At 44.9% G+C, this 22252-nt stretch overlaps 1 protein-coding gene across 3 annotated transcripts in view; it reads right to left on the minus strand.

The window, feature by feature from the left end:
- The window catches only part of SLC5A1 (solute carrier family 5 member 1), a 70884-nt gene that overhangs the window by 27831 nt on the left and 20801 nt on the right, over positions 1-22252 (minus strand). For all 3 annotated transcript variants that reach the window (XM_055251557.2, XM_063623577.1, XM_055251558.2), the window contains 7 exons: positions 18910-19014; positions 17932-17991; positions 17358-17462; positions 4017-4122; positions 2801-2881; positions 1297-1517; positions 921-1056 (listed from right to left, as the gene is read on the minus strand). In XM_055251557.2, coding sequence (XP_055107532.1) covers positions 921-1056; positions 1297-1517; positions 2801-2881; positions 4017-4122; positions 17358-17462; positions 17932-17991; positions 18910-19014 — 814 coding nt within the window. The remainder of the gene's footprint in view (positions 1-920; positions 1057-1296; positions 1518-2800; positions 2882-4016; positions 4123-17357; positions 17463-17931; positions 17992-18909; positions 19015-22252) is intronic.

The following is a 22252-nucleotide window of genomic DNA, read 5'->3' on the forward strand; positions in this document are numbered from 1 at the left end:
TAGAGATAGGGTTTCACTGTCGATCTCCTGACCTCGTGATCCATCCGCCTCAGCCTCCCAAAGTGCTGGGATTACAGGCGTGAGCCACCGTGCCCGGCCAAAATTCACCTTCTTAAAACAAGGTTTCAAACAGGATATTCCTTTCCAAGGCCCTGAAATGGTTCCTCAGGAGTGCAGCTCTCCACAGAACCCTTTGGTGCCTGCCCCACCCTGCTGGCCCTGACACATTGATGAGCTCTAAGGAAGAAAGACAATTTCTAGGCAAAGGAGGAAAGGAATCAAAGAAACATTCAGGGTGGAAGGCAGAGAGCAAGAGATTGAGCAACAATTGAGCAAATATTATTAGGGAGAAGTGACCTGGAGGCATGTCATAACTTTAGAAGATTCGGGAAAAAAAAAAGGAGGAAACAATTGTCAACGTAAGAAACCAGGGAAGACAACTCCAAAAGTTCCCTCAAGTTGCTCACTGTCTAGCAGAGGAACAATAATGCTTGGATATGACCATAACAAATAAAGAAGACGGCCAGGCGTGGTGGCTCATGCCTATAATCCCAGCACTTTGGAAGGCCAAGGCAGGAGGATCACTTGAGGCCAGAAGTTCGAGACCAGCCTGAGCAACATAGCAAAATCCCATCGCTACAAAAAAAAAAAATTAAAAATTAGGCAGGCATGGTGGTACATACCTGTAGTCCCAGCTGCTCAGGAGGCTGAAGCAGGAAGGTCACTAGGGCCCAGGAGTTAGAGTTGGAGACTGCAGTGAGCAATGATCACACCACTGCACTCCAGCCTGGGTGACAGAGTGAGACCTGGTCTCAAAAAAAAAAAAAAAAAAAGGAGGAAGCAGGAAGCTATAGAGCTTTAGAAGTGACTTGGAGACAGAAAAAGGGAGAGTGGTTTGTGGGTCCAGCAGAAGTTATTACCTGTGTACAGAATGCGGCTGATCATTCCTGGCATCACCATGATGAACATGGGCAGCAGCTTTAGATATCCACACAGGGTGCAGCCGGCCTTCACGTGAGACATATTCTTGGCTGAGAGGCAGCGCTGTACAATGACCTGCCAGAAAAAGCCCAGTAAGGGAGCTGTGCAGACCAGAGACCCTGTGACACCTTTGTACTTCCCAGCTTCGCCATCTTGGGTCATTGACCTGGCACTCCTGTATCACTGGGGAAAGGCAACTCACAAACCACCTGAGCTCTCCCCTCCCTGTCCCAACCCTACAAACCACAGACAGACAGGAGTTCCTGTGGGGCCCTGGGGAAGACTCTGTCCATCCCACACATCCAGCTTGGGTACCTGATCTGTGCACCAGTACCACAAGGCAAGGATGGTCATCCCAAAGATGAGCCCAGGCCATGGGAGGTCTCCCGTGAGGGGATCTCGGAAGATGTGGAAGGAGTCGGCCCTTGGAGTGTAGCATTTTTCCTGAAAGGTGGTGTTGCCATCAGACACTAGGGTTGGAATGGCTTTCATGTACTTTTCCATGAAGGCGTCATAGCCTCCCACTTCATGAAAAGCTGGAAAACATCAGTACAGAAATGAACATTCTGAAACCTTCAACTCTTCATAGCAGCTTCTTTCCATAGATGCCTGAGAAACCGAGAGGACCCAACCCACAGACAGAGCCCTCACTGAGTGGCCTTGGGCAAGTCACCTTCCCATTCTGGGTCTCAGGTTTGTCATCCATAGAATGAGATTAGTAGCCCTGCCCAGCCCCCTTGGGGGCTACTATGGAGACCAAAGCAATAACTTGTAAAAGTGCTCCAACTGTAAACCTCTTTATAAAAGGGAAGGGACTTTTATTAATCCAAGAAAGACCTTGGGTTGGGACCACATACAAAGACCCTGTTTTTTCCCTCATCCTCTGCTGTCAGCCATGGCCTTTGGAGCCTTGGACTCAGGCCTACAGACACACAGACCTAGACACACAGAGTGGCTTTTGGGACCTCGGACCCAGACCTACCACCCCTGGACCCAGCAGTGTGATGAGATGGACAGGGAATGGGTGAGAAATCTGGAACCTGCCACCTCTCAATTGTGTGTCCTTGAATAAGTCATTCCACTGCCTGCATTGCTAACACCCAGGGCCTACTGGGGAGAATGAAATGAAAGTCCTTAGAAAACAGAAGAATGGAGAGCAAAAACAAGTCTTTGTAGGATACACAGTGGGCCTTGAGCACCTAGAAATAAAATGTACTTTCTATCCTCCCATAATAAGTACCCTTACCTCTAGGTTCTCCAGTCTCATCTTTAAAATTTCATAGACAAGTAAAATTGCAAAAAAAAGAAAAAAAAAAAGGAAGGCCAACCCTGAAGAGCCAAGTTTTTAATTTTGCCAAATAAGGGCATTAAAAGGAACATCACCCACTATCAACAATTCATAAAAGAAAGGACATTTGACATCAAAACGTAGATGAGATACAGCCTAAGATTGAAGACGCAACATCTGAATAGATTTAGCTTGATGGATACTTAGCCTTATCATTTTTTGTCCAGTTTCTCTGCAAACAGAACACCATGTTATCACAGGCTCAAAGCACAACCACTAGCCCAGACTGGTGAGAGAGGGCAGCAGAAAATCCAGGACCAGCCCCAGCTTCAGTCTTCCAGGGATGAGGAAGCTGACCCTGCATACCCATAATGACAGCCCATCTGGGCTGGACTCTCCCTTTGGAAGGGCAGAGCACGCTTCAGCTCACTGCCTGGGCTGGCAACAGGTAGAGAAGCTTGACTTGCCTTTCTCTTCCTGAGGCCCTCTACCTCTGCTCCCACCTCCTCAGCCTGCCCTGGCCCCACTTACCAAACCCAGTCAGGATTAAAGACCCCACCAGCATGATCACCGTCTGCAAGGTGTCCGTGTAAATCACCGCTGCCAGGCCCCCTAAGCAGGCAAGAAGACAACACATCTGACCTCGTGTGGAGGGTGACCTGTCTACTTGCTTCCTTCCCCACTCCCCACCCTCTACTTCCTGCTGGCCTTCTGAGAAAATCCCCACAGTTGTCCACCTGCTTCTCCTTCCTTCCCTCCCTTGTCCTGTTACAGTATTCTGCTATTCAGCATGTTCCCACAGCTCCACCTGTCATAGAAGTGGTGAATGTTTCTCCCTACTTGAGGGGAAAGAGTCTGGTGTGACCCTTTTGAGCCAGAAGATGGCTCAAAGGAGATGGCTCCTCTGTGGTAAGAAGCGTCTTCCACACTCAAGGCAGGAAGGAGCAAACAGCTGGCTGTGGAGATGGTGGGACATCACCAAATTGGCACATTTCAGAGGGCCGCTTCTATGTCTACCTTTTTCTTAGTCCCCACAGCTGTGGGGCTCCAGTCAAGCAGCAAGTTCTAAAGCTGATCCCTCCCACCCCCACCAAGGAGGCAGAGTGACCCCTCTGCAAAGGAGCCCCAATTGTTATTCATGCACCAGCTTCTTGGGTGGCCACTTGAGTCTTCTTCTAAAACCTCTGTGTGGGAGTCACTTCCTTTCTCCCTCCTTACAGGGGCTCCCAGTCCCTGACACATCAAATCCAAGGCCTCTGCCTGGCTTTCCAAACCCCAGTATACTGTGTTCAAAACACACAGTATACTGTGACCTCATTTGAACTATCAAGCTGTATGGTCCCCACAAACCCCCACGATTCTTCATGGCCACCCTCCTCCAGCCAGGAGCATCTGCGTGCCTACCCTGCCTCCACTCTCTTGTGCTCACTTATTTCTGCACCTGCCACTGCTCTGATTCTCCCATCTTAGCTAAGTCATCTCCACAACCCACAGGGCCCAGCTCTGCATGCACTCCTGTGAGAAGCTTCCCTGACTATCCCAGCCAACACCACAGCTTTCTGAAACCACTCGTATAACTTGGAGGGTCTATGAGTTGGGACTAAGCAAATACCTCACTCCCAAACTCTTACCTGAGTGTATCTCTCCTCCTCAAGAAGAGAAACCTCCTCTCCTACTTCCCTTTATCCTTCACTAGTGCCTGATCCTGAGCTGGGCTTGAGGTGCTGGTTTATTTGAATGGACTCACCTGTAATTGTGTAAAGGGCAGTGATTGCCAATAAGAGAAAGATGGCTAAATACAGATTCAGGCCTAAGGCCAGATTGATGAATATGGCCCCTGAGAAGATGTCTGCCTGGAAGGAGAGGAGAGGCGGAGTTAGGAGGGAGAGAAGTCAGCTGTCTACAGGGCCTATGGTCTCTCTACTCCTGATTTTCCAAGCAAGCTTTATTCAAGATGATAATAGGTATTCCATGAGAAAAAGAATTCCATGGTCAAAAAGGTCTATAAAATGCTAAACAGAGTTAAGGCGGTTTCTCTGCCACACAACTTTTCTGAGCCTTTAATATATGCCATGTACAGTCATCCCCAGGGAGGGAACGTGGTACATGACATTCACAAACTCATTGAACTATCAAACTCTTTTTGCCAAGGAACAGCTATTAACACTTAGAGGTTCCTTGCAAGTCACCTGTAGACTGTTGCTCTGAGCTATTGTCCATCTTTTGCACCTCAGTGTACACAGGTTTATCAGAGCTCGTTCCCAAAAGCAAGTCTGAGTGCTGGAGAGTCCATAAGTGAGAAACTCTACCCCCACCCAGGAGCGGGGAGAAACTTAGCAAGTTTGTAATTTTAACTTCCCAACCCGGATGCAGTCCATCTTGACTCAGACACAACCAGAACGTTACCAAGCACCTCTTACATAGCAGGCTTGGTACTTGCTGGTTTTATTTAGATTATTTCATGTAATTTCTGGGAGAATTGCTCCCTCCTCACTCCTGAATTCTCGATGCAGTTCTTCCACCTTCACCCTTTCTCCTCCTTCCTGTCTCTTTCGGCCTTCTCCTAATGAACCTTCTACCTGGCTGGATGGTGCAGTTGCTCATATAAACCAGCAGAGAGCACCAGGGTCACCCCAAATACATGTTCATGGCATCTCCAAAACAATACCAGGGAGGGTAGTATTAAGGGATGATCATGGTGAGTCTTTTTTATTTATTTTTCTTGACGGAGTCTCACTCGGTCGCTCGGGCTAGAGTGCAGTGGCATGATCTCAACTCACTGCAACCTCTGCCTCCCGGGTTCAAGCGATTCTCCTGCCTCAGCCTCCTGAGTAGCTGGGATCACAGGTGTGTGCCACCACACCCAGCTAATTTTTGTATTTTTAGTAGAGACAGGGTTTCACCATGTTGGTCAGGCTGGTCTCGAACTCCTGACCTCGTGATCTGCCTGCCTTGGACTCCCAAAGTGCTGGGATTACAGGCATGAGCCACCGCACCCAGCTGAGTCTTTTGTTTTCAAATCTCCAGGTGTGGAAGAAACTGAACTTCCCCTAGATGGAATGAATGCACAAACTGTTTCACTGCACAAACCCTAACATTTCATGGCATGCAGACGGCGCCCAGATGGAGCCTTGGGGATGGGCCAGCAGGGTTGGACTCTTACTTCTCACATCTCCTCTTACATCTTGCATCTCCTCTCTAGTCCCGTTTCCCAGTCCCCATCCCATTGCTACTCCTGAGGGCTCTCCAGTGTTTAAGTTCCCCACCATACCTGCCTGTCCCTCCTATGAGAATCTCCTATTCCCTCCCTCCATTAATTAGCAAAGAGCACATCTAATACCAACTCCATGCTTCTGAGCTAACACGTGAGCCCTGGAAGGTGATTCGACCCCCTTCCCCAAGGTGGGCCTTTTGAGGACCTGATGCCTTAGTTCCCCTCTGCCCAGACCTCCCCTGAAGATTCTCTCACCCAGGGGACCCAAGTCACCACCTTTCCTGGTGAAGGAGGGGAGGCAGAGCCAGGAGGTGGGAGGAGAGATGGCGAGTTAGAAAGAAACTCCTCTCTCCCTGGAGCTAGCGGTCAGAAGAACCAGCATTTTAGCCCCAGTGCCGCCACTCTAGGCCTGCAAACCTTTGGGCAAAACATTTCCCCTCTCTAATTCTCAGTGTCCTCGTGTTTATGCAGGAAGTCCTGGCTCCAGGGGCTTGTGATTCTCAGTGGTTGGAAGTGGGAAAGGTCTGCAGTGAGGAAAGCATTCTTCTCCCAGGTCCTGGACCGCTTCCATTCTGCCTTGCCCTCTGCAGTAGCCCAAGAGGAGGAAGGGGCCCCTGCTGTGCATAAGTCTTGCCAAAAGTGAAATGGCCACTTCTTCCTGACTCTGCACACTGGGCCACTTGAAATTGTAATGAATATTTATAATGCTGGTCCCTCTCCTCTCATGCCTCTACACAGTGACATAAAGTTACTTAAATTCAAGGGGCCCCATTCACTGATTGCAGTGAAATTCTGTTAAATGAACACAAGTTTGATTTGGTGGATTAGCTAATAAGTGTAAATAAGCTAGGAAAAGATTACAAAGCTGATACTGCCTTTAAACTGCCCTTGGTTGATTTTCCAGAGTAGTTAATTTTTAATGCTTTATGACAACACGCCATAGTAGACTGTGATACCCTCATTAATATGTGCCTTGCTGTCATTAGTCACAAAGAAGTAACACATAAGTTATAAGATAATGCTATAAATGACCTCTATAAAGACTTCTGAAAAGTGTTAGGCTAATAGAAATCTTGTTTTTATGATATTCTATTTCCTTCTAACAGTACAGATAAAGGATTCTAAGGAAACCTCCCTGGTGAATTGAAGAAACCTAGGACAAATTCTTCCTCACATGAGTCATTCTAACTTCACAGATGAATTCTGCCCTTGGCATGCCAAAGGCCAGGCTGGGAATACCTTAGCTAAGCTTATGTAGGTGACTCCAGCTGAGCAAGGCCACTCTAGTCTGGGTGCTCTGACATTAGTCTTTGGTCCTTCCTAGCTGCCAAACAAACTCACTAGGGTTTTTTGTTTGTTTTGTTTTTCTTTTCTTCATGTTCAGAGAGTTTTACAGTTTACCAAGGACATTTAGGCACATGCATTATTTTGATCCTCAAAACAACATTGAAAAGCAAGGTCTTTCTGGAATATTTTCTACAGAAAGCAAGGTCTTTTTTTTTTTTTTTTTGGAGACAGAGTCTTGCTCTATCGCCAAGCTGGAGTGCAGTGGCACAATCTTGGCTCACTGCAACCACCATCTCCCAGGTTCAAGTGATTCCCCTGCCTCAGCCTCCCGAGTAGCTGGGACTACAGGTGTGTGCCACCATGCCTGGCTAATTTTTTTCGTATTTTAGTAGAGACAGGGTTTCACCCTGTTGGCCAGAATGGTCTCAATCTCCTGATCTTGTGATCCACCCACCTCAGCCTCCCAAACTGCTGGGATTACAGGCCTGAGCCACCATGCTGAGCCAGCAAGGTCTTTTTTAACAACAAAGAAAAAATTTTTAATTTACTTTTAAAATAAAATCTCAAATAAAATAATGTATGTGTGGGAGGTTAAAATAAACACCACAGGCCAGGCACAGTGGCTTATGCCTGTAATCCCAGAACTTTGGGAGGCTGAGGCAAGCAGATCACTTGAGGTCAGGAGTTTGAGACACCAGCCTGGCCAACATGGTAAAACCCCGTCTCTGCTAAAAATACAAAAATTAGCCAGGTGTGGTGGCACATGCCTGTAATCTCAGCTAATTGGGAGGCCAAGGCAGGAGAACTGCTTGAACCTGGGAGGCAGAGGTTGCAGTGAGCCAAGATTGTGCCACTGCACTCCAGCTTGGGTGGCAGAGTTTTGCTCAAAAAAAATAAATAAAAATTAAATAAATAAAAAATCACGGAAGTTACACACTGAAAAGTAAAAGTAGCCCCAAAGTGACCACTGTCAAGAGATTTTTATCCACCAGAGTATTTTTAAGTGGCTTTCTAAAAATTATATGTCAACAGTTATGTTCTGCAGCCCCTAAAAATAATAATTATGAAAATTGAAACTGGAACAACATTTACAATTTGATGGTAGGGCTGGGGAGAAGACAACAAAATGGTGCGCATATTCTAATTGCAACTTTGTGAAAGAATACACACAATTTGAGCAAGGCCAAAATATGAAAATACTGGTATTGGAGATAACAGTGTGCATCTCCCACCCCAAGATTTTTAAATGCCAATGTTATATTTTTTCCTACAGTTTCAAAAGTGCAGGAAGCAGAAATTTTAAATCAGAATATATTCTTTATGGCTATATGAGTACCCATATATATGTAGTAAAAATATAAAAACATAGACTAGAAGAATCCATACCAAGTTCAAGACAGCATTCACCTTTTAGGAAAGAGGAAAATGAGACCAAGAAAACGGTATAAATAGGTCTTCGGCTATATCTGTAATGTTTTATTTCTTTTCTACAAATAATAAATTGTTAAGATCTATAAAATCTGAGTGGTGGATATAAGGGTGTTTGCTATATTCTTTCTGCATTCCTGTATATTTGAAGTATTTCATTAAATTTTTTATTTATAAAAATAGGGGACTGTATAGGGAATACAGCACCAGCTTTGATATAAAATAACTGTCCTGTAATCTCATGAGACCATTTGTTTCACAGCTTATCCCAGATTGCTCTTTCCCTAAACTAATGTTAGCCCTTAAAAGAGAGTAGGGGGAAGGATGGAGGGAGGGAAAGGAAAGGGAAGGGAGAAAGGAAAGAGCGAAAGGAAGGAAGAAGGGGAAAAGAAGGGAAAGGAAGAGAGTGAAGAAAGGGGGAGAGAGGAAGGGAGGGAAGGAAGGAAAGAAAGGGAAGGTAACAGAGAGAGAGAAAGAAAGAGAAGGAGGGAGTGAAGGAAGGAAAGGAGGGAGGGAGGGAAGGAAGGAAGGAAAGAAGGAAGGAAGGAAGGAAGGAAGGAAGGAAGGAAGGAAGGAAGGAAGGAAGGAAGGAGGGAAATGGGGAGGCGGAAGGGAAAGAAGAAAATTTCTCCAATGCTGCTAAGCAAAACCAACTTGAAGTGAAATAAAAAATTATGGTCCTCTAGATCAAGAATTGGCAAACTTTTTCTGTAAAGGGCCCGGAAATAAATGTTTTATGCTTTGCATTTACTGTCTCTGTCACACTCTGCCGTTAAAGCATAAAAGCAGCCACAGACAACACAAACAATGGGCTTGGCTGGGCTCCAGTAAAACTTTACTTACAAAAATAGATCATGTGTTGGATTTAGCCCAGGGGTGTAGTTCCTGTCACTTTGAAAATTTGGCTGAACAATGTCCATGGGACTCATGGGGAATAAAAATACAGAACCCAGTTGGAAAGCGTCTGCAAGTGACTGAGTCTGATTGGGAGCTTTGGGGATGTTGCTTCGCCTTGGCTCTGATGTTTTGAGATCCAGTGATTTTATATGTGTGTGTTTGCTGTCCATTCTGGTCCTAACCAAGATGTATTTGAGCATTTGATAAATCCTGCCAAGCCTCGTGGTTTCAGATGGTGAAGAACCATTACTCAAATTTCTCTTTCCACTTGTGAAAGTGAGTGGCCCTGGGAATGAGCATTCAAATCTTAAGCAAAAGCCAAAGCTCTTCTTTTCACCCAAGGATCCAAAATGGACAGCAAAATTGCTGTAAACATTTATTGTAGCTGTGATCTGTGATAACAGCCCTAGGAAACACAAATGGGGACATGAACATTCAGTCATCACATGTAAGTCATAAAATCTGAGGCTTTATCTCCAGGGATTGTGCACATTTGCATAAGATGCACATGCCGGGAAATTTTACAGAATGGAATGCTTCTCAGAGCTTGATAAGGCAGGTGCTCGAGGGAGCCAGTAAAATTCAGGAGCTCATGGAAGGACAATCAGTTCTGAGTCTCGGAGCCCAAAAATACGTGACCAAAAGATGGTAGCCATAGCCAAGGCTCCACATCACAGCTGCCCAATGGCCTGGGCCACATCTGGGCTCTGCACCTACAATGCCCTGTACTTTCTCCTCTCTCCCATTAATTACAACCCCACTGGATCCCTACATTCTCCCCAAGCCTTCGTGGCAGGTCCCTGGTTGTTCACTCTCTGGACAGGAATCTCACACCATCCCTCCTCTCGTCTCACCCATCACAAACCATCTGTGCCCTTCCACACACACATACAATTGGTGAATCTTGGTTTGTGTGGAATATAAATGCCTTATCACCATATTTTGTTAATGAACAGTTATTTTCTTTTGTCCATGAGCCCTGCATTCCTGTGTGTCTCGAAGTGAGCTTCTAGCAGGTACAGTTGATATCGGTGTAATTCTTTTTAAAATTTCATGCTGTGTGTCTCATGTTGAACCTAAAACCAACCGAATTTATGAAGACAAAGCCTTGCCTGTCTGCATCCCTCTCTACCCTACCCCCTGCCCAGATGTCCCTCCTTCAGATCCTTCATATACCCAGTGTGCAGCTGATGTTCTCTCCTCACAGTCCTCTCAAATCCTACTCTTGGCAACTCGTTTATATTGTGAGGTTCATTTAACTGGCTCTCTTCATTTTTCCCAGGGTCTTGAATTCTAACCTACTCTGTACTGGAAGAATGAAAGACTTAGAAGGTAGGGGGCATATAATGTCAAAAGGTTTAGATTCAGTGTGAGGAAATCTGCTTCTCATCCCAGTTCTGCTCCTGTTTAACCCCTCATAGTCCCTTCCCCTGTCTGGACCTCAGTTTCTCCATCTGTAAAATGAAAGCGCAAGACATAAGACCACATGATCTATCCCATCCCCTCATTCTATGCCTTCATCCCATCCAAGCACAGGGCAGAACACTGAGAACAGACTTTGGCACTGGAGAGACCCTGCTCCCAGTCCTGGCTTTGCCACATACTAGCTGTGTAATTTGGGGGAAATTACCTAACTTCTCTGAGACTCAGTTTTCTCTCCCATAAAATGGAAAATAAAATTAAAATCCCAGCCAGATGTGGTGGCTCACACCTATAATCCCAGCACTTTGGGAGTTAAGGCAAGAGGATCACTTGAGGTGAGGAGTTCAAGACCAGCCTGGGTAACATAGTGAGACCTTATCTCTAAAAAAAAAAAAAAAAAAGTAAAAAATAGCTGGGCATGGTGGCACATGGATGTAGTCTCAGCTACTCAGGAGGCTGAGGCAGGATGATCACTTGAGCCCATGAGTTTAAGGTTGCATTGACCCATGATCATGCCACTACACTCCAGCCTGGGCAACAGAGCAATACCCTATCTCAGTAAACAAACAAACAAATAATAGAAATCCCTACCCATGCTGTACTCTTCTGAGAACTGAAGAGGGTGTAAGTAAAACCCCTATTGGAGACTACATGAAGAGACTGGCACTAAATAGAGGGCAGCTATCAAACTTCTTATGTATTTGTCAAGGGATCCCTGGTCTTGGGCAATGGATGGAGTAAGTATAATGTTGGTCATGGCCTCCACTAATATCATTATTCAGCCTCCTTCACTTTCTCCTCCTGTCCTTCAGGGTTAGTTTTTAATTATAAGATAAAAAGCCTGGGCTTTTCAGTCTTATTTGATTAGAGACCAGTGTGCAGAGTCTGGACTGGGAAATGCTGGGAAGGCTGGAGAAATAAGGCTTCAGCTTCCTGAGGGAGGGCAGTGCATCTGTCCAAGAAGAGAAAAGGGAATGTGAGCAGGAGGGTGAGGAGGGTAAGGAGCCTTAAAAATCACACAGAGAGGGAGCAGCACACAACACATACAATTCAAAAGCCAAATTTAGAAAAAGCGGGCTCCTGGGGGATGGGCTCCATCTGGATCTGAGCTGAAAGAGGCTATCCCTCGGCTCCCTGGGGGCTCCCAAGTCCAAGAAGGTTTAATCAGTAACTTGAAAAATAGGTGAGGTGATAGAGAAGGCAGGGAGAGAGGTTGGACACCTAATTTATTTATATGACCATCCCTGCCACCCCTGCACCAGCTCTGAGGACAAAGAGTGCTCTTACCATGGCAACTGCAGTCCACAGACTTTCACCTGCTTGAACTGTGGACTTGGAGGACACTTGCCTGGGAGAAGGGGAGGCCCAGCATCCTCCTCTACGTGCACAGCAGACAGGTACCACCCTCCTGCTCATTGCAGTGTGACCTCCTCACCCTCCAGCTCACATTCCCTCTTCTCTTCTTAGACAGACACACTGCCCTTTCTCAGGAAGCCAAAGCCCGATTTCTCTAGCCCTCCCAGCATTTCCCAGTCCAGGCTCTGCACACTGGTCTCTAATCAAATAAAATGGGAAAGCCCAGGCTTTTCATCTTATAACTAAAAACCAACCTGGGGGCTGGGCGCAGTGGCTTACACCTGTAATCCCAGCACTTTGGGAGGCCGAAGTGGGTGGATAATCTGAGGTCAGGAGTTCGAGACCAGCCTGGCCAACATGGTGAAACCCCCATCTCTACTAAAAACATACAAAAATTAGCTGGGCATGGTGGCGCGTGCCTGTAATCCCAGCTACTCAGGAGGCTGAGGCAGGAGAATCACTTGAACCCGGGAGGTAGAGGTTGCAGTGAGCCAAGATCGTGCCACAGCACTCCAGCCTGGGCAACGAGAGTGAAACTACATCTAAAAAAAACAAAACAAACAAACAAACAAACAAAAACACCAACCCTGAAGCAGAGGAGGAGAAAGTAAAGGAGGCTGAATCATGACATTAGTGGAGAAAGCACAAAGGCATGGGTCAAGGGCAGAAGCAGTGTGAGTCAGGAAGCTACACAAGGAGGCAGCACTGTTCCTAGGTGTTGGCCCCAACTCCAAGACAAAACCTTAACAGCATTATCAGCAAGAGCATGTTTTCACCAAGTTCAGTAAAAACTTACGTGCAAGACCATTCAGTGGGAAAACAATCATTTCTTCAAAACATGGTGCTGAGAGAACTGGATATCCACATGTGAAAGAATGAAGTTGGGCATGGTGGCACATGGCCATACCATATACATAAATTAACTCACAATGGATCAAAGCCCTAAATATAAGCACTAAAATTATGAAACTCTAAGGAGAAAACAAGGGGGTACATTTTCATGACCTTGGATTTGGCAATGGATTCTTAGAAATGACACCAAAAGCATAAGCAACAAGAGATAAATCGATAAATTGAACTTCACCAAGATTTCAAAACTTTGTGCATCAGAGGACATTATCAAGAAAGTGAAAAAACAACCTACAGGATGGGGAAAAAAATTTGGCAAGTCATATATCTGATAAGGGTCTAGCATCCAGAATATCTAAAGAATTTTTACAACTGAACAACAAATAGACATATAACCCAATAAAAAATTGTTTATTCATGTAGGCCAGGACAGGAAGGTAATAATGTAAAAGGGAAAAATAACTGTAGTAGGCTGAAGACCTACACATGTATATTTCCTTTAAAGAAAGAACCAAATGCAATGTCATCTAGACTTTGTTCAGATCCTGATTCAAACAAACTAACTGTAAGAAAACATTTTTGAGACTATTAGGAAAATCTTGATATGGGCCAGGTATTAAACTACCTAAATTAAGAAATTACTGTAAATTTTGTGAGATATGATAATAGCACAATGGTTATATTTTTTAAAAGTCAAAGGTACATTCTGAAGAATTTACAGTGAAATCACATGGGATCTGAGATTTGATTTAAAATACTGCTGAGCATTATTCACAGTAGTAAAGATATGAAATCAACCTAAATGCCCATCAGTGGTGGACTGAATAAAGAAAATGTGGCACATATACACCGTAATACTATGCAGCCATAAAAAAGAATGAGATTACATCCTTTGCAGCAACATGGATGGAGCTGGAAGCCATTATACTAATTGAATTAATGCAGGAACAGAAAACCAAGTACTGCGTGTTTTCTCACTTATAAGTGAGACCTAAACACTGAGTACACATGGACACAAAGAAGGGAACAATAGACACTGGGGCGTACTTGAGGGTGGAGGATGGGAGAAGGGTGAGGAACAAAAACTATCGGTATTATACTTATTACCTGGGTGACAAAATAATCTGTACACCAAACTCCCATGACATGCGATTTAACCATATAACCTGTACATGTACCCTGATCCTAAAATAAACGTTGGAAAAAATAAAATAAAATAAAATAAAATACTGCTGGGAAAAAAATTGGAAGAGGATAGATGAACCAAAAATGGCAAAACGTTGATAATTATTAAAGCTAAGTGATCAGTGTTAGGTCCGTGAGTGCTTGTTATCCTATTCTATCTTTGCTTATGTATGTTTGAAATTTTCCATAATAAAAAAATTGCAAATGTTATTTAATGTTGCTGTTGTCTCAACTTTAAGTAATCAGGAAAATAGAAACACTAGCAACTGTATTTTCAGAACCCTACCTAGCTAAAGTAGATGGCTCAATTCAGATCCAACCCAACTCACATCTCACCCAGGGTAGATCTTTTGCAAGATACTGAGATTGGACCAATTTCGCCTTTGGTGCTGGATAGGGGAGAACAACAAGAGAGACAAAAAGTGATCATAGGCAATGAGACAACCCTTTTGATAGAGCGGTGAGCACTTTGCAACTGCTGGCTAAGGGGAAAAGCTGGAGCTACTCCCTATGTGACCTCAAAAAACACCACCTCTCTCTGTCCGCCCTACTGCAACCCAGAAAGCTTCTTGCAGAGAGTGCTGAAGGTTCTCAATTAACCATGTTCATTATCATTATATCTTCATTCATTTATTTATTTATTTAGCGACAGGATCTCACTGTGTCACCCAGGCTGGAGTGCAGTGGTGCGATCATAGCTCACAACCTTGAATTCCTGAAATCAAGTGATCCTCCCGCCTCAGCCTCCTGAGTAACTGTGAAAACAGGTGCACACCACCATACCTGGCTAATATTTTTTATTTTTTGTAGATACAGGGTCTCGCCATGTTGCCCAGGCTGATCTTAAACTCCTGGTCTCACGCAATCCTCATGCCTCAGCCTCCCAAAGTGCTGGGATTACAGGCGTGAGCCACTGCACCCGGCCTCATTATCATTATATCTTACATTTCAAGAACACTTTGTGTTTTCAGATAAATTCACTGGATGCTCACCAACACCCAGTGATCTAGGCAAGGCAGGAATTATTATCCGCATCTTACTCATAAAGAAGCTAAGCTCTAAAGAGCTTTTATGACATTTATCCCAGGTCACCAGCTAGTGGGCAGGGGAACAGACTAGGAGCCAGCTCCTTCAATTATTCTCCAAGGTAGTTTTCTTACCAAAGTCCTATATTCTTTCTCTTATTCCTTATCATTTACATTTTCTTTTCTTTTCATTTTATACCATCGCTTTAACCTTTATCAGACTGACAGTCACCTTGGGGACAGAAAAAAATGCACACTAAAATCTATAAGCAAACTTTTCTCTTCCTACCATCTTTTGGGCTGTCAGAAAGATATCTCAGAAGTTTAGTGGTTGCCTGATTCTTTTGTGTTTTTTTGTTGTTGCTTTGTTTTATTTCACAATCAAGAGGAATTGACCTGAACACTTTCAAGGAAGAAAAAGTGAAGTAAAGAAGGAACACAAGGCCGGGCGCAGTGGCTCATGCCTATAATCCCAACACTTTAGGTGGCTGAGGCAGAAGAATTGCTTGAGTCCAGGAGTTTGAGACCAGCCTGGGCAACATAGCGAGGCCCTGTCTCTACAAAAGAATTTTTTAATTATCTGGGCATGGTGGAACACACCTGTAGCCCCAGCTACACAAGAGGCTGAGGTGGAAGGATCGCTTGAGCCCAGGAGGTAGAGGCTGCACTGAACTATGATCTTGCCACGCGCTCCAGTCTGGCAGTCTGGGTAATACAGCAAGACCCTATCTCACAAAAAGGAAGACAAAGAAAGTAGAAGGAAGAAGGAAGAAGAAGAAGGAAGAAGAAGGAAGGAGGGAGGGAGGGAGGCAGTGGAAGAAACACAATGTTTGCTCCAGTAGGTCAGCCAAGAGCTCTGCCCAGCTTTCAAAGGTACCTGAGTGGCCCTCCAATCCTTGAGAAATCTCAGCTCTGCAAGGTGGACCTACAGCTCCAGGTTGGCACGGACAGCAGGCTAAATGGTAGAGGGGCAGCCCCAGTGGTTGGGTTCAGAGAGAGTAAAAATCCCCCAGAGAATTAGCAATTAAAGGCCCACAGAGCTGATTCCAAGAAAAAGCAGGAGCCTTGTGCAGGGAAAAGGACAGTGAATTGAGAATCGGAGACCTGGATTCTACTCCTGATTCAGGAGAAGTTCGTTCAAACTCCAGGGTTTTCACTTCTCTGTCCAGAAAAGACAGAATCTCAGCAGTGCCTTCCAGAGTTGGCACTGGCTGCTTGTGTTTAAGTGCGTGAGAAATGTAACATAGAGTCAGATTTTACCCTGGCAGGGCACAAAGGCCCATGCCTGTCTCTAAAGTTGGGGCCAACCCCTAGATATCCCTAACTCCCCCCTTTTTTAAATTGACAAATAAAAATTGTATATATTTATCATGTACTACATGATATTTTAAACTATATATTATGGGATGGCTCAGTTGAGCTAATTAACATATACATTACCTCAAACAAATACTTCTCTTTTTTGTGGTGAAAACACTGAAAAATCTTTTTTTTTTAAGAGGCAGGGTCTCACTACATTGCCCAGGGTGGCCTCAAACCCCTGGGGCTCCCATCTTAGCCTCCTGAGTTGCTGGGATTACAGGCACACACTACTAAGCCTAGCTAAAATCTTTCTCTGATTTTCAAAACACACTGTTATTAGCTGTAGTCACCATGTTGTACAATAGATCTCTTGAACTTACTCCTCCTATCTAACTGAAATTTTGTATCCTTTGACCAACATCTCCCCAACTCCTCACCCCCTCACCCCCAGACCTTGGTAACCACCATTCTACTCTCCGCTTCTGAGTTAATTTTTTTAGATTCCACACACAAGTGAGATCATGCTGTATTTGTCTTTCTGTGCCTGACCTATTTCACTTAACATAATGTTCTTCAGGTTCATCCGTGTTATGAACATGGACAGCATGTTCACAACAAATGACAGCATTTCCTTCTTTTTTAAGGCTGAGTGGTATTCCATTGTGTATATATACCATGTATTCTTTATCCATTCATCCATTAATGGAAGTTACGTTGATTCTATATCTTGGCTATTGTGAATAGTGCTGCAATGAACATGGGAGTGCAGATACCTCTTCTATATATCAATTTCAATTCTTTTGCATATATACCCAGTAGTGAGATTGCTGGGTCATAGGGAGTTCCATCCCTAACTCCCTTTTAATCTTCTATTAAGAACTGCTTTCCCTGAACCTTCACAAACCTGTTTGTGTTTTCAACCTGCACCACAGTGGAGGACAGATTTCCATTGAATTCCAATGGCTCCTCGATGCAGAAATAGGACTTTACTCCAAGGCGCAAGAAGGCTTAAGGGGCCAAGTTAATAGAAATGTATATAGCCGCCTCTTGGTGGGCAGCATGTGATGAGGAAAGAGAGTGGCAGCCTCTGAGACAGCCCAGCTCCCCAGGGCAGTGGACTCACCGAGATCTTGGTGAAAATGTAGAGCAGCAGGGACAGAAGGGAAAGGTAGACCTGGATCCGCTGGCCTCCAAACCGCTTCCGCAGGTACTCTGGCATCGTCACCACCTGCATGGGGTGCGAGGGAGGTCACTGCCAGCCACAGTGACCAGAGGGCCCAGAGCAGACAGAACAGTGACACCATCCTGATATCAGAGCCACAGAAGTGTGGTCAAGGATTCATAACCTTTGCTGGCCAGAGAAGTCTGCGAGGTGGCCAGATGGCCCCTGACCTCCAGCCATTTGCTCATTTTAATCCCATATGCCCTACCACTGTAGGAGTAGCTAGGTGTTATCCCAGCCCAATAAACCTGTCACTGGGCATCACTAAGAAGCCAGACCCTTGCCCTGGAGGAGGAGGAGGAATATATACATATAATGCCATTGCAGACAGTTGGGAATTTCATAACCTGGGAGTGAAAGCCAATCCACAGATTTTTCTGCCATTTATCCCATAATGTCTCCTCTGCCCTCTAGGAAGACCAAGCTGACAGATACATTTGCCAGCAGCAAATGAAATAACAGAGCAGATACTTACCCCAGCCTTAATATAGATGGGGACAAACAGCCAGCCCAGCACAACCACCAAAACCAGGGCCTGAAATGAACACAAAAGGTGGACACAAATTAGGAGGAACCTTAGCCCATCCCTGCCACCTGAAGGGTCCCTCAGCTGCTGCAGAAAAATTACCCAGCATGTTCTCCCCTAAAAAGCCATTAGAGACTGGAGGAGGCCTTGGCTGCCTAACTGGCCCATGGAAATAGCAGCTAGAAAACAGCAGAGAGGAGCCCAGGAGGCTGCTCATCAACATCACAGCACTGGGCCACAGCTAGAGCACTGGGTTCTCCTTCACCTCTTCCCTGGTTTACACAGAGTAAAATGCCACTTAGACAGCTTTAATAATAACAATAATAGTAATAATAGTAATAATAAATAATTACATTTATTATTACTACTACCATTATTATTAGAGGCCAGGAGTTCAAGACCAGCCTGGGCAACATAGTGAGGCCCTGCTTCTACAAAAAATTAAAAAATTCACCAAACATGGTGGCACATGCCTGTAGTCCCAGCTACTTGGGAGAGTGAGGTGGGAACATCGCTTGAGCCCAGGAGTTTGAGGCTGCAGTAGGCTATGATTGCACCACTGCACTCCAGCCTGAGCAATGGAGCAAGACCCTGTCTCTAAAGATAAAATAATAAAAAAAAATAATAATAATGGAAAATCTGGTGGTAAGCATTTCCAAACCTCAAACATGGCCAGAAGGGCCTTGGCTTTTTAACATGACGGGAAAACAGAAAAACCACTAGTCATACCCGTGGTTTTCTCATGCAACTCTGGTGGAAGGGGAGCAGGGCCCTGAGGCTCCTGAAGTCATGCCTCTCCTCTGTCTGCACCCTGGGGTGACCCTGAAGGGTTCCCTAACACCTTCAGCTCCTCTGAGCATAGATTGAACTGGTTGACTGCTAAGGCTCCTTCCAGCTCCAGTGCACCATGGCTGCAGTGTTACTCACATTCCATTCAAAGCCTCCAATCGCGATGCCTGAAGCTGCTCCGGTCCCAGCCAGCCCCACAAAGTGGCCACTTCCAATGTTACTAGCAAAGAGGGAGGCTCCAATCTGGAAACGCAAAAGAAAGTCAGGTGGGTGAGGGCTCTGTGCTCCACCAGGACACTCAGAGTGGGTCAAAGAGAGAGGAGACATGTCAGCCAAGAGAAGGACAAGAAAGAGCAGAGGCGGGCTGGGGGCACAACTGTGCTGGAATCATCAGGGACAGCTGGTTCAGAAGGCAGATGTGGAAACTTGGAAAATAGTAAAGATGAAAAGGAGAGGATTGGAGAAGGAGCAGTGGGATGTATCCCAAAACCAGATCATCTGTGAGTCTTTTGTGGGCCCCATGTCCAATCCTGAAGAAGATATGGGAAGCCCCACAGCCACCAGGCCTCCCTAAAAATCTCCTTCAAGGCTGTGTGTGTAGGAGCATGAGCCCTTGATCTCCATATCTCCCAGCATGCCTGGTGGCTTAGGGTCTTGCCCAATACAGGCTCTCAGTAAACACTGACAATTTTCTTGAAAGAAATCATTTCAAAAGAAGCCTCTGGACCTTAGCCACCTGGTCAAATGAGGAGGGGCATGGAGCTGATGATTTGCAAGTGATTCCTAGCTATTAAATTATGTGACTCCATGAACTCCCAAGTAACAAGAGATGATATTAATAATAATAATAATTCTCTAGATCATATAATATTGATATTTTTTACAAAGGTTCTAGGGACCCACACAGACACATGCACAAAACACTGCATTTTTCAAAGACACACACGTCTAAATATAGATTATAGAAGACAGATTGGAAGCACATATATCAAATACCCAAGAGTGGAAGACTGGAAGGGGAAAGGAGAATAGGACTGTGAATGGGAGACAAAAAAAGAAAATATCAGGTAAAGCAAGGGAGGGATCTCGCACTAACCAATCATAATACTGTGTCAGCCATTCAATTGCATTTGAGGCCAAAAAGAACTCCAGAAAGTTCTAAAGTCCTTCCGTATCCAAGAGGAGAAGGTACAGCAGCATTTGATAAGAACCAAACAAGTGTAATTATCCCCATTCTTGCTAAGCAGATGGAGAGTGGCTTGTAGTTATTTATCTAATGTCCCAAAGATGGTCCAAACCTGGAACAAAACGCTTATTTCCCAAAAGACAGATTATGCCAAGAAACTGTTCTAACTATACCAGCCCCTATTCCTAGTATAAGGCAGCTGGTGCTTAGTGCCAAATATTAAATCAGGGGAGAGGGAGATTTCTGAAGGCTTAGCCAGAAAAAGTTCTCAGAATGACAATGAGGAGACAGTGGTTGGTGCAGGTGCATTAATACATTTGCTCAACAAATATTAACTTAGCATCTACTACACGTGTCAAGCACTAATAACAGCTATGAATAACACAGACAAAATCTCTACTCTCAAGAAGCTTATATTCAAATACTGTAAACATAAATAAATAAACAACAAAAACAATGATCAGAGAGTGGTAAGTGCTATGAAGAGAATAGAGGGTGTGATAGAATGATTAGATTGAAGAGTCTGAGAAGGTCACTCTATGGACTTTCTCTAATATTAAGGAATTACTATTATAATTCAGACATTTAAGCTGAGATCTGAATGACAAAAAAGTTAATCATTCAGAGACCACAGGAATAGCATTCCACCTAAGCAAAGACCCCCTGACACCCCACAAGTGGGAAAGGTATGCATAGTTGAGAAGCAAAAAGAAGGTGGATATATGATAATGATTTGTGATCTTAATATTTTAAAATAGAGCCATTTAGGCTGGGTGTGGTGGCTCATGCTTCTAATCCCAGTACTTTAGGAGGCTGAAGCAGGAGGATTGCTTCAGACCAGGAGTTGGAGGCCAGCCTGGGCAACATAGTGAGACTCTGCTACTACAAAAAAAAATGTAAAAACTTAGCTGGGCATGGTGGTGCGTGCCTGTAGTACTACCTACTTAGGAGGCTGAGGAGGGAGGACCAATTGAGCCTAGGACTTGCAGGCTTCAATGAACTATGATCGTGCCACTGCACTCCAGCTGAAGTGACAGAGTGAGACCCTGACTCAAAAAAAAGGTTAGTTTTATTCTAAGTGAGATGGGATGCCACTGGAGGATTTTAAGCAGGAGAGGGACAGGACCTAATATGCTTTTTTAAATTGCTCTAAGTTGTGTACAGATTGCAGTGTTGGGGGCAAAGGAGAAAACAGAACAACCAGGTGGGAGACTATCCCTGGCTTAGGTGAGAGAGGACAGTGGCTTGGACTGGGGTGACAACAGTTGAGACGAAGGCAAGCGTAGAGATTAGGAATTATGTTTTAGAAACAAAGTTGGTGGGCTCTGTTGATAGGTTAGATGTGGGAAATGTGGGACAGAATAATCAAAGGTAACTCCTAGATTTGGGACTCGAGTAACTGGGTGGACGCCATTCATTAAGAAGGGGAACCTAGCGGAAGGCAGGTTGCTTAGAGACATCTACCTCCTTCTGCTCAAAGCTTGAGGGGGATAACAGTCCACTTTTTTTTTTTTTTCTGAGACAGGGTTTTATTCCTGTCACCCAGGCTGGAGTGCAGTGGTGCATCTCAGCTCACTGCAACCTCTGCCTCCCAGGCTCAAGTGATCCTCCAGCCTCAGTCTCCCAAGTAGCTGGGACTACAGGCGCACACCGACTAATTTTTGTATTTTTTGTAGAGACGGGGGTTCGCCATGTTGCCTAGGCTGGTCTTGAACTCCTCGTCTCAAGCAATCCATCCGCCTTGGCCTCCCAAAATGCTCGGATTACAGATGTGAGCCACCCTACCTGGCCTAACAGTCCACTTTGAATCAAAAGTTTCATTCTGCAAGTGGCCTACCTGCCCTGACCCACTATCTTTTCATTTATCACCTCTTGCTTGATAAATAATTAAGCCTAATGCTGTACTATTAAGGACATAATTACCAGAAATTATTAACTGCATTAGATGAGTCATAAGTTCAAAAAGTCCTCTCCAATCTCTCTCCCAAACAGGGACATTGTACTTTAAGCAATGTCAGGCTGTCTTGAAGTCCCCACTCACTATCTGAGAAGAGAGTGGAATGAGGCCAGGAGAGCTTGGGGTACCAGAATGTCCTGAGCCCAGGTTCTGTTCATTTCTATTAGGGGAACAACCTTCCTCATTCTGGACTCCCTCTCTTTACCCCATGACCTACACTTAATCATTTACCAAAACTCTGACTCTGCCTTCACAATATTATGGCCACTTAGCTCTTTCTAGATGGCTCTTGTGCTGCCTGTCACTGTCTCTCAACAGGACCAAGTAACGGGCTGCTA

The sequence above is a fragment of the Symphalangus syndactylus genome, chromosome 18 (genome assembly GCF_028878055.3).
Source record: "Symphalangus syndactylus isolate Jambi chromosome 18, NHGRI_mSymSyn1-v2.1_pri, whole genome shotgun sequence".
In the NCBI taxonomy this organism is placed as follows: Eukaryota; Metazoa; Chordata; class Mammalia; order Primates; family Hylobatidae; genus Symphalangus; species Symphalangus syndactylus.